Source organism: Thermothelomyces heterothallicus, assembly GCF_042370625.1.
Source record: "Thermothelomyces heterothallicus CBS 202.75 unplaced genomic scaffold P884_scaffold_30, whole genome shotgun sequence".
NCBI classification, from domain to species: domain Eukaryota; kingdom Fungi; phylum Ascomycota; class Sordariomycetes; order Sordariales; family Chaetomiaceae; genus Thermothelomyces; species Thermothelomyces heterothallicus.
The window spans coordinates 15026-31616 of NW_027192591.1; the positions used below are offsets into that span (position 1 = coordinate 15026).

At 51.9% G+C, this 16591-nt stretch overlaps 5 protein-coding genes across 5 annotated transcripts; 3 read left to right on the forward strand and 2 right to left on the reverse strand.

Annotated features, from left to right (window-relative positions):
- Positions 1-1379: 1379 nt before the first annotated feature.
- On the forward strand, positions 1380-1684 carry P884DRAFT_209973 (uncharacterized protein; the record flags this gene model as incomplete). The annotated part of the gene is made up of 2 exons (XM_069438970.1): positions 1380-1521; positions 1587-1684. Coding segments are annotated over 2 exons (240 nt in total), but the record flags the coding sequence as incomplete, so codon positions are not given.
- A 185-nt stretch (positions 1685-1869) lies between these two features.
- On the forward strand, positions 1870-6582 carry P884DRAFT_280440 (uncharacterized protein; the record flags this gene model as incomplete). The annotated part of the gene is made up of 10 exons (XM_069443437.1): positions 1870-1947; positions 1977-2019; positions 3185-3894; positions 3978-4349; positions 4444-4945; positions 5069-5301; positions 5392-5751; positions 5871-6002; positions 6079-6172; positions 6263-6582. The coding sequence occupies 10 exons, from the start codon at positions 1870-1872 to the stop codon at positions 6580-6582; spliced, it is 2844 nt and encodes a 947-aa protein (XP_069294226.1).
- Positions 6583-6592: 10 nt separating this feature from the next.
- On the reverse strand, positions 6593-7632 carry P884DRAFT_264116 (uncharacterized protein). Its single transcript, XM_069441820.1, has one exon. It carries the CDS (start codon positions 7554-7556, stop codon positions 6744-6746), a length of 813 nt encoding a protein of 270 aa, XP_069294227.1. The 5' UTR covers positions 7557-7632; the 3' UTR covers positions 6593-6743.
- Positions 7633-11093: 3461 nt separating this feature from the next.
- P884DRAFT_316429 (uncharacterized protein) lies at positions 11094-11829 on the forward strand (the record flags this gene model as incomplete). Its single annotated transcript, XM_069445286.1, has 3 exons — positions 11094-11264; positions 11360-11720; positions 11798-11829. 3 exons carry the CDS (start codon positions 11094-11096, stop codon positions 11827-11829), a joined length of 564 nt encoding a protein of 187 aa, XP_069294228.1.
- Positions 11830-12128: 299 nt separating this feature from the next.
- Positions 12129-13209, reverse strand: P884DRAFT_250525 (uncharacterized protein; the record flags this gene model as incomplete). The annotated part of the gene is made up of 2 exons (XM_069440646.1): positions 12129-12600; positions 12674-13209. The coding sequence occupies 2 exons, from the start codon at positions 13204-13206 to the stop codon at positions 12183-12185; spliced, it is 951 nt and encodes a 316-aa protein (XP_069294229.1). The 3' UTR covers positions 12129-12182.
- Positions 13210-16591: the final 3382 nt, after the last annotated feature.

Genomic DNA, 16591 nt, shown 5'->3' on the forward strand with positions numbered 1-16591 from the left:
CTCGGGTTGCTGAAAGCACAATGTTATTTTCCATTCCCCCCCTTTTCTTTCTTTCTGAGGTGGCTTGTGTCCGACTGGACCAATCGTTCCCTGACACACCTGACACACACCTCTCGCACATATCCCGGGACACCCTTGCGCGAGCCTCGGACTACGGTACTTACCTCCTGGCTCTTAGCATGACCTTACGCCACAGGAGAGGTATCGCAGGTATCACATCTCACGGCGTTCCAGTCCGGAATGTCGGAGAAAATAAAAAGACTAATTAGGGGCGGCATGACACAGCACAACCGGTCAGTGCCAAATGTCATCGAAGAGGGGAATTTGTCTACCCTTCATTCTACATTGGAGCACCCGGTAGGTAAAAAATTTTTCGAGCATCATCATTCAGCGCTCTTACTGTCCAGCCCTAATTGTTTCTTTTTTATGACGACAGTCTCATATCATGACGATAGAATACTTATCATTACAAAACTTCAAACCCCCATCCTCAGCAATAATGGCCATCATACGACTGGACACGCGCGCCGCGCTCGAACAACGCACCGGAAATCCTGCGCTTCTTCTGCCTCTCAAGCACACAGACAGGGCTCCTTGCGACGGCCGGCGTGGTAACGTTGAGTAGGTACTCACTGCTTTGGACCGCCCACGGCACTCGTCACTGGGACCGGGCATGGTGGGCGGATGGGGGTTGAAACAGCAGAAGTGGTATCTGGGGCGCAAGTAAGGGCACTCTGAGTGGTGGAGAGGTGGCCCCCCCAGTCATCTTTACCACACGTTGGCTCGCGAATGCGTGGTGCTAATTGTTGTCGTTGCTTGCCGATCTAAAAGGCAAACATCAATATTCTTATATGAGACTCGGGGGGTTCTCATCTCCGTGTCTAGCGTGGTGCCGAGCGGCCGCTCTAGTTCCGTCAGAAGCGCTAGAGCTTCTGAAGCACTAGCAACGCGCTAGCCACAGCGCGTGGCACGCCTACGAACGCTTTGGCCCTTTCCTTTAATTTATCTATAAACATTACTCGTTTTCTCCTTTGTAGATAGCTCAACAAGCCACCTGCTACAAAGCTTTCTCGAGCTCACTCGAGCTTGCCGCTGCGTTCGACACCAACTCTATGACGCCCCAGACTTGCCTGAGATCCAGTTTAAGTTCGACTTTCACATGCTCGATCGCTCAACCTGCAAAGACAGAGAAAGCTCCTGTGCATCGCCTTTAACAGCGATGTCATCTTCATGGCTCGTCGGTGTCGGTTGTCGTTGGTATATTCTGGGGAGAGACCACTAATCGTGGTGTTCGCAAAGGTCATCTTCCTCTACTGGCTCTCGGTCTCGTTGGTATTAGGCTATTCCTAGCATTCCGATTGTAGGTTGGTAACCTAGGTAAGCACCCGTCGTCGATTCCCATATTTTTGCAGGGTATCCTGGCCTGGTCGACCTTCTGTCCCGGTGTCGGCGCCTTGCGGCTCTTCGCCGACCTGTTCTCTTTCGCCATCATCCTTGATTTCCCGCTCTCCAAGCTCGGCCGTTCTAAGCCGCTGCCCCTTCCTTCATTCAAGTAGCTCTTGTAACGTCTCATACGGTCTGTTCAGCCGCATGGGCCTGCTTCCAGCTCTTCTGCGACGCCGGCTCCAGCCTCTTGATTACCATCCTCCTGCCAGCTCTACAGACACCGCTGGACGAAGCCTAGTTGCTGCCTCACCTGCCTGGGTCTGAAGCTTTGCACGCGAGTTATCCACAGTCTGCTCCTTCGACGTCATTCCGAATCCGGCCTTTCGTGTTGAGGTGATCCGGATATATCCCAGCGAGTAAGTTAACTATGTTTCACATTCCCATTCCAATTCCCATTCTCGCTCGAAATATACTGCCGGAAACATGATCGACCAAGATGGTTTGGTACGTGGGCATCGCCGTTGCCGTGTGGCCGGTTGGTCCCGCTGGCTCGAGAGTGAGGTGACGTTGCGCTCCAAGCTAAATATAAGTATGAAACGGAGAAAAAGGCGGGTGACATGAACGTCGAGCATGGTAAGGAGGACGGAGAGAAGAGTGCTAGGCTCACTTCTTTCCCGTTCCCTGTACTCGGTACCCAAAGCTGAATTAGGTATTAATATCATCACCAATGAATGTTGAATTATTCAAGTTTTGATGTTTCTACTCCAAAATTGCTCTTCAAGCGTTGCACAATAAGATAATACGACTGTGTACCTGTTTAGCTGGCAATCTACCCCACTGCTTACTAGCAAGTTCCAACCCAAGTTCTTTAACGTAGACGATCAAGGCACCTTCACAGCGTGCCTAGTATTAATAAGCCTATTTCAGTGTCATCACGAAAAGAGAATTTTAGCTGGAGGTTATCAGGAAGTGTCAATTGTGCGTTGCTATCTGTGGTTAGGTAATTACGGAGTATTCCGTAACTTAGTGTCTACAGAGACGTATGTGTGTACACATCGCATGCGCACGGAGTAGTACACACCCTCTTCCTGACGTGGAACTTGACGTGGACCATCGCTAGCGGTGGAACTCAATGACCCCGAGCATGAATGGCCAATCCTCGAGAAGCTAGGTTAGCCGCTTCTTTCCAGGTCAATGGTAGTGCGCGAGAGATCTGCAGGTGAGAGAGACTTTTACATTAGCTCCATCGGCCCCATCTGCAAAAAAGGGGAGGCAGGAAGGCGGTGAGATCGACAGAAATGTCATGCCTCACCGCCTCACCGCCTCCCGTCCGCCAGTTTCCCCATTCCGCTCTCTTGCACTAGCATATGGGGTATAGTGCAGTGTAATCCGTAATGTACGGAGTATGTATGTGTACATATGTACATACATACATAACGTTATGGAGGAGCACACGCAGCAAGATCGTTGGCCATACTCCGTACCACGCGGAGGATGACAACGACAGCCAAGGGTGGACCATGGTAAGCATCTTGGCGAGCACAACAGTGTCGCATTCTGCTGGGGCCGTGATGATGCGCGCCGGTGGTGAGTGGTCGGCCGGGCCTGGATTCCACAACTTCCCTTCACGGATTGGTTCGGCAAGTTACGAGCCAGCAGATTGCTTGGCAACGCCCCCGGCTTCTCCATTGTTCTCATGGATTCGGAGAAATGTCAGAAGCCAGGAGAAAAACTAGATAGATTTCACAAAACCCTTAGCGCTTCGCTCAAAGGGTATTCGTTCGCCCAGACGACTGAGGCTGTGCACCGATGCCTCTGTACATTGTTGACGATCCGTATGTTGATCCGGTGCCGCCCGCGGATGCATGGGCTGCCTTCCTGGCTTCGAGATTCTCCAAGAGAAAGGAGCTGTACGAGAAGTTCTCGGACCATGAGCGAGAGATTGTCAGGAAGGAGCTGCGCCGTATCCGGCACTTGAGGGAGTATTTCGAGGAGCACCGGCTCTCCGGGACCGACTCGACCACTCTGCTCGCATCCCTGGAGAAAGCGCACCATGCCTGGAGAAGCCAGGCCGGCCGGGGCTGCAAAGAGGAACTCCACCGGCTTGAGGTGGGAATCGCTCGGTCGAGCGGCTACCGCAGACAGCAGCTCAACAGGCAGCGCTTGATCCTGAAGCAGGTAGAGCAGTGGTCACAGCCAACCTACCAATACGAGGAGCTCCGGAACTCGGTGGCCCCGGAGAGCTTCGTTCCCGGGCTCGAGGCCGTCGACTACAACGTCGACGACAACCCGGCCGAGCCCAACTATGGATACAATGGCTGGATCATGGCCTTCAAGAAGGGCAAGGGTGGCGTCACGCTCGACCACCCGCTCTGCCACGGCAAGTTTCCGCATCAGAAGATCGCGATGCAGAAATTGTTGTACGACGAGGAACGAACGCCCCTGAAGAGATCGCCTGACAGAACACAGCTACGATACTTCCACCTGCAGGCCAATAACATGAAATGGGTAGAGGTAGCTAGCTCGCCAAGTTATTCCTCACGTCTTCTTCGCCCCTAGTAACATCAACGTTTTGCTGACCAGGCTTCGAGGACGCCATCGCGAGATATTATGAAGAGGACAGCTCCCAGCTGGACCCCACACGGGGCCTGTCTCAGCGCGGGCTCTACCAACCGACTACCAAAAAAACGCAGTCAAACACGGAGAAACTCCTGAAGCGGGAGCTCTGGCACGGACAGGAGAGGGGCGGAGGCAGCAACCACCTGCCACCTCACTCCCGCCAGATCCGTCCCCGCTGCGCCTTCGTGCCGTCGGCGCCGTGGAAAGATGACACCGGCGACCAGCCGGGCACACCACAGGACCAGGGTCAAGGCCAGAGCCAAGTCCGTCACTCCGAGGCATCGCTACAAGAGACGACTGAGACGTATCTTCGGTCCTCCGAGTCTCGGGATATTGTGCTATTCGTGAGTGAAACCCACCTGTAACCACCACCACTCGCGCGCTCGCGCGCATCCGTGATATGATGATAGAAATAGAAACTGACGAAATCCCCCCAAGATGCCCTACTTGCACTGGGAAATCGAGAAGCGGCTGGCGAGGATGACCAACGTCATCCGAAAGACGCAGCACATGCACGAGCGGCAATTCGCCTTTGAGCGCGACAGCAAGCGGAGAGGAACCTGGAGCTCGGTGGTCGAGCGGGCGAGGGCCATGGCCAGCCGCATGGACAGCACCGCCTCGGAGCTCGGCGGTTGGAGCCACGACGCGCCCCCCTGGCGGCCGCAGTCTCCTCTCGGGCGCTACATCTGGCTGGCCGCCAAGCTCTACCAGCTCATCGACGAGGCGGCCGACTGGCGTCTCATCACGGACCACTTGTGCACCCAGTCCCCTCTCCATCCCCGCCGCACGCTCGAGCAGTACTACAACTGGACCTCGGAAGACACGGCCCACCGAGACCGGCAGCAGGTCGTCTACCGCGGGACGCGCATGAGAAACGACCCCGAGGCCATCGCTAGGGTGGTGGTGGTCGACCAGTTATGGCTATGGATCTTGGATGAGAGTAAGTTTTAATTAGCTTGCGCACGTTTCAAATGACCCTAGGGGAAAGAGGGTGACTGGAGTTTCCGGGAGCCTGGGAGGGGTTGTCAGACATGATAATTAATATCAGGGCTGACCATCACAGACACCATCCTCACAGCGTTCCCCCGGAGATGGGGTCGTAATAACCCCGACCCATCAGCTGTCCACAGGGCAATTCGGGACCGTCTCGGTGCAGCCGACACCAAGCAGATCACGTCCATCTACGAGCTGGCCCTGGTCATCATCGACGAGTGCTCCAAGGTGTTCTTTGACCGGACCAAACCCGACCTCCGACCCGAAGTGGTCGACATGTTTGGCTCCGCCATTTCCAATATCGTAAGCAAAGCGCCTCGTTGTTGCCGATTCGATATCAAGGCCACCACCACATTTTGCTGACATGACACGTCGGGTGGTTGGTTCTATTAGTCGGAGAAGAAGACGGAGGCGTACGAGCGCTTCGGCCGGGACGTCAAGCGGATGAACAACCAGGACCCCCTCCAGACGGACGAGGAGCTCCTGCGCAAGACGCTCAACATCAAGTTTGAGTGGTCGGTTCTAATGGAGGCCCAAAATGTCATCGATCAGCTGCAGATCATGCAGGAGATCTTCACGCAGCAGATCACCGTCATGGGAGACTTTGAGAAGGCCCTGAGGGGCTTGAGCTCCGACCCGCCAGACGGCTTGAAGACGGCCATCGACAGAGCGGGGCAGTTGATCTTGGACATGAAGCTGCGACGAGACGAGCTGGCAAATCTCGAGAAGCGGCAGGCAAACACGAGAAGTCAGGTAAGTTGGGCGGAGGGGGTGGCAGAGCCATTTTGTGTCGGATATCGGGGGCATGGATCTGGATGGGACTCGACCTGGCGATGTGGCTTGCTGACCGCCTCGTGATCAATTAATTACAGCTCCGTGAACTGCTCGATATGAAACAACAGCAGGCTGGTATCATCGAGGCAAAGGCGGCAATCCGCAGGGCAGACGAGACTGTCATCCAGGGCAGGTCCATCGTGGTGTTCACCGTCGTGACCATCTTCTTCGTACGTCGAATGCCACCAACAGAGCTCCTTGGAACAAGTAGGTTCCGAGGCCAGATTGCTGACATGTCATATTCAGCTACCGCTCTCCTTCTTCGCGACCGTGTTCGGTATGAACGCCCAGGAACTCGACAGCGGGACGATGAGCATGGGCACACAGTTCATGTGGATGTGTAAGCAGAAACATCCCGTTCGAGTTTTCGAGCTTGCTGCGTTGCGCTGACTGTACCAATCATACACCTTACTGACTAAACTCGCCTCAGTCCTCCTCTCGAGCATCGTGATCACCTTGTCGCTCGCCCTCGCCTTCAACGAGCAGGCGCGGCAATGGGTATTCAGGGCGTTCCGGTCATGCTTCGTCTTCCTCATACGCCCGGTGGTGAATCGGAACAAGAATGACAGCAGCAATCTCGCGGCCGCGTCGCCGCGTGCGATCCGCGAGTTCATGCTCACCAAACAGAAGGAGTGGGAGGGCACCGACGGGGCAACTTCCACCGGCTCACTCCCGCTGCATCGGAACGAGGAGCCGAAAAAGGGGGTCACGGCAAGGTTGACGCAGATGTGGAGGCGGGAGTCGGTTTGAGTCGATAAATGCGGAAAAAAAAAGAAAAAAGAAAAAAGAAACCTCATAATTAGATCCCATTATTAATCGACCATTTTCCCGTTGCAATTACTACTCATCCAAATGTGCAGCGACACAGGTTGTCTTGTGTTTTGTCGTGCGAACACCTCCCACTCCCTCTCCTAAACCTCGGCATTCCTCATGCGATCGACCAAGGCCAGAATCTGGTCGTGAATGCTCTCATCCGCCGTGATCAGGCCCCGGTTGTTGGAGAGCTTGCTGCCCGCAGTGAAATCGATAGGCTTTCCATACAGGTCCGTCACCTTGCCGGCGCCGGACTCGGTGTAGATGAGCTGGGAGCCGGCGTGGTCCCAGATGGACCACGGGCCCTTCTCGGGCTTGGGCCAGCGCAGCTGGACAAACTCCCGCCCGCCCAGCACCACGGCGGCGTAGCGGACGTGGGACGAGTAGAGGTTGGTGCCGCGGTAGGACGCGCCGGCCAGCCGCGCCAGCTCCCGCACCTTCTCCGTCAGCGTGGCCGGGCTCCTCTCCGAGTCGACAAAGTGCACGTCCCGCAGGTCGACCGCCTTGCCGCGGCCCCGGTCCACCCTCCTGCCCTCCCGCAGCACGCCCGGGCCCATCGGCCGCACCGTCGCGCCCTGGCCCCGGACGGCCGACAGCATCAGGCCCATCCCGTCCTCGTCCACGGCGTGCTCCCGCACCCGCCACTGGCCCGCCGGCAAGCCCTCCTCAAACCTCCAGTTCGGACACCCCAGCACGCCCACCACCTCCCGCCCGCCATCCAGGAGCGCCAGCGAGATGGCGTACTGTCCGCCCTGCATGTACGCGCTGGTGCCGTCGATGGGATCGAGGCACCATACCCTCCTCCCGGCCGCGAGCGCCTCCTTTGCCGACATTGCTCCCCCACCACCACCACCACCACTACCACCTTCACCGCCGCCTTCGCCGGCGCCGAACTCGATGAGGGCCATCATCTCGGCGAGGTCGCGGGGGCGGGGGCCGAGGAGGCGCTCGCTGGCCTCGTCGTCGAGGCGGGCGGCGTCGACGAGGTCCCAGACGCGGGCGGCGAGGAGCGGGTCCGCGCGCAGGGCCGACGCGTCCTCCTCGCCCAGCACCGCGTCGCCGGGGAAGGCGGCGCGCAGGGCGGCGACCAGCAGCGCCTGCGCCGCCAGGTCGGCCACCGTCACGGGCGACGCGTCCCGCTTGGCCACCGACAGCCGCCGCGGCGGCTCGTTCGCGCTCGCCTTCGCCTTCGCCTCCCCCGCCGCTGAGTTCTGAAGAGGCTGGTGATGGTGCTCGTGCGGCTGCTGTGGATCTCCTGCCGCTGCTGGTGGTGGTGGTGATGTTGGGGGAGAGTGAGGGGAAAGGGGAGTCCAGGGAGCGGTGGAAGCGGGAAAGTAGGAGGAGGAGGAGGCTGTGGTGGGGTGAAGGTATTGCGAGACCGAAGAGGAGCGGGTAGTGGTGGTGTGATCGCCTGGTGAGGAGGCCGGAGAGGCGCACGTGTCGAGGTCGGAGGAGGACGGGGAGAGCGTCGGCGGGGAGGCTGTGATCCTGGCGGCGGCGTTGACGGAGGCGAGGATGCGCTTCGTCACCAGCGCCGCGCGCTGCACCGCGAGTTGGGCAATCAGGAGCTCGTGGGCGAAGGGGGGGTGAGTTAAGGATGAGACCGTCATTTTGGTGGCGGTGTGGTGATTGGTGTTTGATGTTGTTTGATGTTGTTTGATGTTGTTTGATGTTGTTTGATGTTGTTTGATGTTGTTCGATGTTGTTCGATGTTGTTTGTCGTTGTTATTGATTAATAGTTAATAGTTGCGGGGTAAATCATGGATTAAATGGCTATGGTGCCTCTGGCTACCTCAAGGTCAGGTCGTTAGGCGGAGGTGTCCAGAACCCCGATGATGGTGTTGTGTTGCGGCCCGTTGTTCGGAGAGTTGGTGTGGTGGCCGCAACGGCAACGGCTCCCCGGAAAATGCGGTGGCTGATGGCGGCGAGTTGGGACTCGAGAATGTGGAAGTTCTGAAGTTCGGTACTTTGTGGCATTTGTCGTAATTAAAATCAAAAATCGATTAGACTCTGTCAGGGCAGCCGTAGTGGAGATTCAGAGAACCATATATCAGTTCGATAGTTTGTTATATAGGGATATAGTACTAGTATCGCGCTCCGAAGAACGCACGCCTCCCAACAACTCGCTTGTGTTCCCACCTCCCCTCGCGTTCCCACCTGACGCGCAAATTTAGCACCGCAGCGGCACACGCAACATCGGAGCGCCGGCTCAGGAGTCAGGCGCCACCGGCACACGACAGCGGTTGTTTCATTGGCCCACCGCCACGTGCTGGGGTGGTTCCTTTGTTAGTGGAGTGGCGGAGCTGGGGCGGCGCAGGGTCCGAGAATGGGCCAGAAGAGGTCCAGAGGCCGCCTCTGGTCATCGTCATTCTCAATCCTCAGTGCTATCAGTCAGACCACATACCCTTCCATCAGGTGATATACGTGTGTACATTACATACACCTTGATCCTTAGTACTAGTGTTATCCTAGTCTGAACCTCAAGATATTTTATATTTTTTGTCAGGGCTTAATTACTACTATTGCTCATAGTCCCCTACCAGAGGGCACCCGGGCTCTTTTGACATCGCTCAGTCCGAGATTGCTTATCAGCTGTGCATTGGCTGCGGAGTGGTGAGCCTTACGGTAAGCCCGGGGCTGGAGAACAGAGAGGATCCAGCACCTGGCGGCGAGCGCCAACTATATTGGTCCCCAAGTCGCCTTAAACCAGCCGCGCGGCTCACGGCATGCGCCAGGCCCACTGCACAGCTCAGCTTTCCCCCTTGTTAAGGTACGGAAGCTAGGAAAGGATCTCACCTGACCAGCAAGTTGACGGAGACACTCTCGCTCACGCTCACGCTCGAGTCCAAAGTGTACATAATATCTTTGCGGGAGTTATAAATTTCTTATATTTTGTAGATGTCTTTAGGAGACGCATACTGACCTAGATAGATGGCAAGGTAGTCCTCTGGTTAGGTTATTTCTCCGCAAGTTGCCTCTTGCTGTGTGATCTGGTACAGAGTTCGTATAGGAGGGGGTAAGACGCTCTTCACAAGTCACTACAGTACCAATCCTACTTGACCTTGCATGAGGATGTAGGGGTGTCTTAGGTAATAGATACCTTGCCTGTTTCATCCCTGGAATTGAGACAATGGCTGGCCGTTAACCGAACCAATCAATACTCTGTTGGTTCTTTGCTCCATAACATTCAAGGGCCCAACTAAGTACGGATTACTGCTTTGACTCTTATCGTAGGCTTGTGTCTAGAGTTCCAATTTGTCACTTATTAATTAATTATAACCATTCTACTTTCTATATTTTCTCACTGGTCCAGATCAACATCTAGATAATAACTCATTAAGGATAAGCGATAAGCTACTGATTTGAAAGTCTAATTAAGGCATGCTTGTAGCCCTCTAGCCTGAGATCTTTATAACACTGTTGGATAACAAGTACAACCTTGATTAAAATCTGAAAACCAGCGCTTCTCATCGGTCATATCAGGGTATTTGGACGAATCAGAATGACTTGCGGAACCTCTCTGGTAAATCCTAGATGTGTTCTAATATCTGTGGAGTACGGGAAGTAGAAGAAGGCTTGGTATGTCAATCGCTTGCCTACATTTATAAGTGATTACCTACCTTTGTTTCGAGAAGTCCAGAGTTCGGTTTCTTGCTATAATTAGCCATTTCAGTAGCCATGTGCAACTGTTCCCAGCATTGTGACCGAAATATACCTACCCGATTGCGTTACTTTAGTACGAACTCTGCCTTGATGTTTGGAGAAGTGAGAAACTCGGGTGGGAAGCTTGCAAAAAACCAAACCTTCTCTCATCATGCTTATCTGATTCCCTAAAGAAGCTGGCAAATAACTGCTAGACTCTTTGGTTCCTCTTTCAAACATATAGATAGAAAAGTAAATATTTGGTCTTTACCACTCCCGGGCCAAAAGACCACTCTGTTATAATATCGCCTCTTAGCCGCCATGCTTCTTGATGGCAGATCTAATTAAGGAGTAATCCGGCTGTGACTAGTTACTGGAGAGTTCTATCAACCACTAGAGTTCAAAGGAAATATAGTGCCGGTTCCAGTTTTCGCTCATTGTTTATAGATCAATTCAAGTAGATATAACCTGTTTAGCAGATCTCTCCCGGGCGTTTCACCATCACAGTGCCTCCCATCGGATGAATTACACTCGCTTCCATCACACCAGGATCGTGTTACCAATTCCAACAAAGATTGAAAATTAGCATTCTATGTTTAACTGAGTCCTTTTTTTCTCCTATCATCTCTTCACAGGCGAAACCTTGAGTACAACCAGACACCGCTGCTCGCCCTCCAGACCACACTCGACATTGATCCTTTGTTCTCAACTTTTGTTTCGTTGTTGAGTTCGATCATGACTTAGAACCTTAAATACCCACTGACGGTTCTGCTCACCCTAAATGGGAGTTTTTGAGTTAGCCTAAAATGTCGAAGCGGTGCCGCTCTCCTCTGGCCGTCGCCGGGCGCGGTGTCATCGCGTGGCTGCCGGCGAAGCGGTTCATCAAACCCAATCCCGTACCCAACCTGCCGCCAGAGGTCTTCAATCACCCGGTCCTGATATATCAGACGACATCTGAGCAAGCAGACGTGTTCCTCGTAGGTCCTACTGGAGGCACCCTTGGACCCGCCAAATGAGAATGGGATGGCTATCAGATTGATGCGCAAGCAAGGCATTGACAAAACGTTGACAGATCACGTCATTCCATGCCGGCGAATCACTTACCGGCAAGTTCCAGACCGACGCCGAGTTTCGCAGCCGCCAAATGCCCATCGACCCGGCCCCGCCGCACCCCGACAACGGCGTCCGGCTCACCCTCGCGGCCGGGCGGGTGTGGCCTAAGGAGTCCTACGTCAGCATCAGCCTGTTTACGGTCCCCATCTCGATCCTGCGTGAGGAGACTAGCGGCCCTTGGGCCCTCAGCCCCGAGTCTCTCGCTGCGCTCGACGTCGTCGTCGCCAAGCTCCCCCACCTGCGAAGTTGGAATGGAGCCCCTCCAAAAGCGGAAGGCAGGAAAGCAGAGGAGGAGGCCAAGAAGTCGGTGCGGGACGATGGTGAAAACGAGTTTGATTTGAACAAGGAGGAAGTGGTGGGCGAGGCTGAGGAGGGATGGACGACTGTCGCGCCCAAGAAGAAGAGGGGACTGTCGATGGTCGTCACTGAGAAACCGCGGGGACATGAAGCTTCCAGGAGGGAGAGGTGTCTTTCAATGAACACCCCTACAAGATTGGGATCAAATATCAGGAATCATCGAAGCATATAATGCTTGTAGTATTTACCTAACTTCGTCTTCTCTTGTACCACGACAACGGCTGCTGGTGGAGTTGGACAGGACTCCCCAATGCTTGGGGATCTTCGTTAATTTTCATCTTGAGGAATATGTCGTTGCGTCTAGCATAAGCTTTAGCCATTCACAACAGCGTCGACGAATTGGTAACCTCGACATATCAAGCGGATTTTCTGGCATTCTGCGAGGGGGAAGAAAACGGACTGTGTTAAGTCAAAACCTGTAGTGATCACCAAAAGCCAACAGTTTCCCAAACGACGTCATTTCCCATCCCATTGCTCCAATACAATGCTCCCGTGGCGCCGTCCACACGGCGAACATAACCTTCGGGGTGTTCTGTTGTCAACCGTCCGCCTACATTCCAGATGGGCCGACCAGTGAAAAACTCTCGTCCGTGTTCTGTGAAGGACCCTACCTGAATGGGTCGGGAAGCGGTGGCGGCCTGGCATCTGCGAAAACCCTGAACCAGCAGCCTGTATAGGGCGTACCGCAGGGTGCACGATGAGCTCTCATGCGGTATGATCCAGCAGTCTATCGCACAATCCGCGTTTCTGATGTCCCAGGGATTGGTGGCTCGAAATTGGAGCATTAAAAGAATCTTGCCGTCCCAACAGAAAATCTGGGGACACTCATATTTGTCTGCATAGCTGGTAGGAATGAAAGTTAGAACCTAACGGGAAATCATGGGTTGGAGTGCGTAATATGCTGTAGTGACCTTACCCTCGAAGCTCGCGGGCCAATTTTTGTTGTGCGTTACCCAACGAAGCATTTTCCCACTCATCACGGTTGATAAAGTTCCGTTTCATCTCCCCGATAACTACAGGCTTCCTCTGATTTCCGATGTACATGGCGTATGTAGCATCAACGTTTTCGGGAATCTTGACGTCGTTGAGTGGCGTGGTATGGCAGGTTTGGACGATGCCCGGGTATCTGGCCCAAGCCGCGAGCACAACGTCAGAAACTTCTGTATGCCACCAGTGTTCGACGTCTGCCTCCGTTTCCAGCCGCCAGAACCTCTTGTTTGGCGGATAGGCTGGTTCTGTCGTCCGCCTTTCTTCGTCGTCGTCCAGCGGCAGAAATGCCGAATCGAAGTTTGCATTCACAATGCCATCGTCGTTCTCGGTTGTGTGAACAAAGAGATTTCCGATCGTAGTGTAGTTTTGAGCCCATAGTTTTTTCGGATAGGAGGTGTAGTCTGGGTTCATTATCGTGTTCGTCGTGTTCTGAAGGATGAGCTCCCAGGCGGAGGGCATTTCGGGCGCCTTGTAAGCTGTGGAAGCCCGAGTAATTCGGACGGAGGATTGAAGCTAAGATGGGTGTATATCATGGTTGCCTCTGCAGGATACTGCTTGGGCCCGGGACATGTCCTTAGCAATTGGGCATCAATAAGAGGGGCGTGAGGTGGTCGACCAGGCAGCGATGTTACCGAACCACACCACGGCCAACGTTTAGCCTAGGTACGGCTAAGTCACGCCTATTATATTCCGAACATACTATATTCCAAACAACTCTATACTTAGTTATAAGTATTATATATAAGAGTCTATTTAATATTAAAGAATAATAATACAAAAGTTAAGTATAAATAAAACTTAATAAATATACTACTAATATATATATTATTATTATTATTAGTCCTATACTATCTAAATATACTAATAGGCAAACTTATTTCTATAAGAAATTCCTCTCTTACATCTTCGCGAATACCCCACCAAAATACACGAAACTACCACCGCTAGAAAGCTCTTGAAAAACGCTATCTAACGGCACCACTTTCAACCATACGTAAGCCGTTATAGGTACGCAACAGGCATCGCAGGTATAGGAACCAGACCTAACTACAATCCAACTATACCTTACACGACTATCAAAATTTTCACTATATAGACTACCTAGCGCCCCTAAACGTAACGTCAATTTAAAGCCTACTGCTAAGCTACTAAGTGGGGAGGCCTATAGCTTCGAGCTAATCAAAGGGGGGCCTTCTATAGGCCTACCCTACCCTAGATATTAAGGAGCTAAGGGGTCTTATTACGTAATTAGTTAACCTTATACTAAGCCCTAAACGGGATAAGGTATAGGACCTTACTAATAGGCTCTTATAGGGCCTTATAACTACTATTATAGGCCTAGTTCTAAACCTATAGGAACTTATAGCCAAGGAAGTCAAAAAGGGGCTTAAGGAAGCCCTTAAGGCTACCCCCTGCCTTACCTAGGTATAGGTAGCTATAGGGCTATAATAGGGGGTAATAGGCCCCTAAGGAGGCCTACCATTAGCTAAGGCAATACTACTATAGGCCTTATAGGAGGTTATAATATAAAATATAAGCCTATAGGAGGACCTTAAAGCCTAAACCCTAGCTAAGATAATCTAAATAGTTAATAGAGCCTCTAGCTACTAGGGAGCTATTATAGCTAGGAAGCTCCTAAGTAGAGATATAGTAGTAATCTTCAAGGATATAACGAACCCAACTCAGACTTCTTCTAAAAGGGTTCAGACAAAGGTAAGTGACGTAGGACAAGTATACAGGTCGTCTAAGGGATTCGGTAAAGCCAAAGGGTTTATAACAACAGAGTTGTTTCTCACAGTAGTATAATATTATTATAAGTACTATAATTATAAGTTGCTATTACTAGTAAACTCTAGAGTCTACTAGAACGAGTGACTATCTATATATATATATAACCCTAGTGATTACTCCTAATTATAGTAACTATAAGTAAGCGTATAGTAGTAATTACCCTAATCACTAGTAAGCGTAGTAATTATAGCGCTTCTCATATTATAATTAGTCCTTCCGTTCCCTCGGCTTGATTAGTCTATCTATACTAGTAGCCTAGGCGGCATCTATATATATATTTCCGTGATACTGAACTGGTGCCAGCCTCTCCTAGCAGCAGTCACACACCCCTAAGACCAAACCTCCGTCTGGTCAGATGGAGAGGAGTGTTAGCCCAAAGTGTCCAGCGTATCTAGGCACTCGTGGATACAGCAGACAAGTCCACCCTCCTAGACAGCGGTTGCGATAGACGCGGGGACGGCGACAACAATGCCCCTCTAGGCAGATGTAAAAGAGCCTACCTACGCGGGAAAAAGATAACCAAACTTACAAGTGAAAGAAGAATCTTATCATCGTGTAAATAATACTATAATAGTAGTCCGTTACTATTACTATTGATCCATTCTATAAAAACTGTCTATTATCCTTCTTGTTCTTTCCTAGCACCTCCTAGATAGGTACCTCCCTATTTATATCTAGTATATATACGACTTGTTCGGAACCGGAAAAACAAATCTATAACCTATACCCCTCTAGTCATACCAAGAGGTTCCTACCCCAGTCTATACTTCCCCTTCGAATTCGCTCCAAGGCTCCTACCAGCGAATTCGACACTTAAACACCCTCCTTTCTAGCCTCCTACTCTCTCGCTCTCTTGGCCCTGCTATCCCCCTTAGGCGATGGTTGCTTCTTAGATTGCTAACGCCTCTACTAGGCTTTAGTCTCGGCCTCTAGCTCGTCCTAGCCTATGAACTAGGGCAGGTATTCAGGCGCTAGCTTAAGGTCCTCCGGCCCAGACTGCTCAAAGAGAAGGGGCCGCGTCCATTTAGCGGGATTATCTTTAGGGTAACGCCGATACACCCGGCCTTTCTTAATAGTCTAGGGCAATCTAGCCTATACTAATATACTCGTCTTAGTCTGACCAAACAGCCGTTACGCTATTAAAGGCTTCTACTTAGCCTATAGCTACTTCTGCTACTACTAGGAACCTGAAGGTTATATCTAGCCTTATATATTAGTAGCTATAATCTACTCCTCTACCTATACTACCACTCGTTGGTAGACGTCTATCTTTAGTTTACGGGGGTACTCGAGCGCCTATTACAAGAGCTAGGCCAGCCTAAGTCCTTTAGGTGCCTTACTAAGGAACCGCTAGATGGCTACGTCTAAGGGAACTTAGGTATCCTTTTTGACCTTTAGCTACTCTTACGTTAGCGGGGGATTATCTTCTTCCTCCGTCCGGACAGAGATAACCGATTTCGCGTATCTAGGGGCTAGCTATAGCTACTAGATAGGTAGCTTCTGCTATCTATCGTTTGCCGGCTATCTAGGCAGTTAGTAGGGATTAATGTTACCCTATAGAGTCTTTGGCTTTTCTATATATAAAGGATTATTAGGCCAATGGCCTAGAGCTATTCGGATCGTTCCGAGCTAGAGTATTAGTATCTTGTTCTTAGTAGCCGTTATCTTTAGCCCTATATATAGATAGCCCTTCTGCCAAGGGAGCTTAAGACGGGCCTTATTCTTCTATCGTATCTCCTAGAAATAGAACCGATAGAATTTAGTGACCTAGATCCTATATTCCTACTGTCCCTACTATCTTAACATCGCCTATACTATAGCCTAGACCTAGGTATCCTTAGGCAGAGGGAAAAGGGAGCTCAGGCAGATGACCTTATCCTATAAGTCCTTATATAGGTCTTTATAAGCCTGCTCGTTAGAGAGGTACAAATCTATATAATAAATATAGTACTTCGTCTGGTTATATATAGCCACTACCTAGTATAACTCCTATAGGTAGTAGACAAGGACCTAAAAGCGTTTACCTACAGCCTCCTTTTGCTTTCTTAGGGGC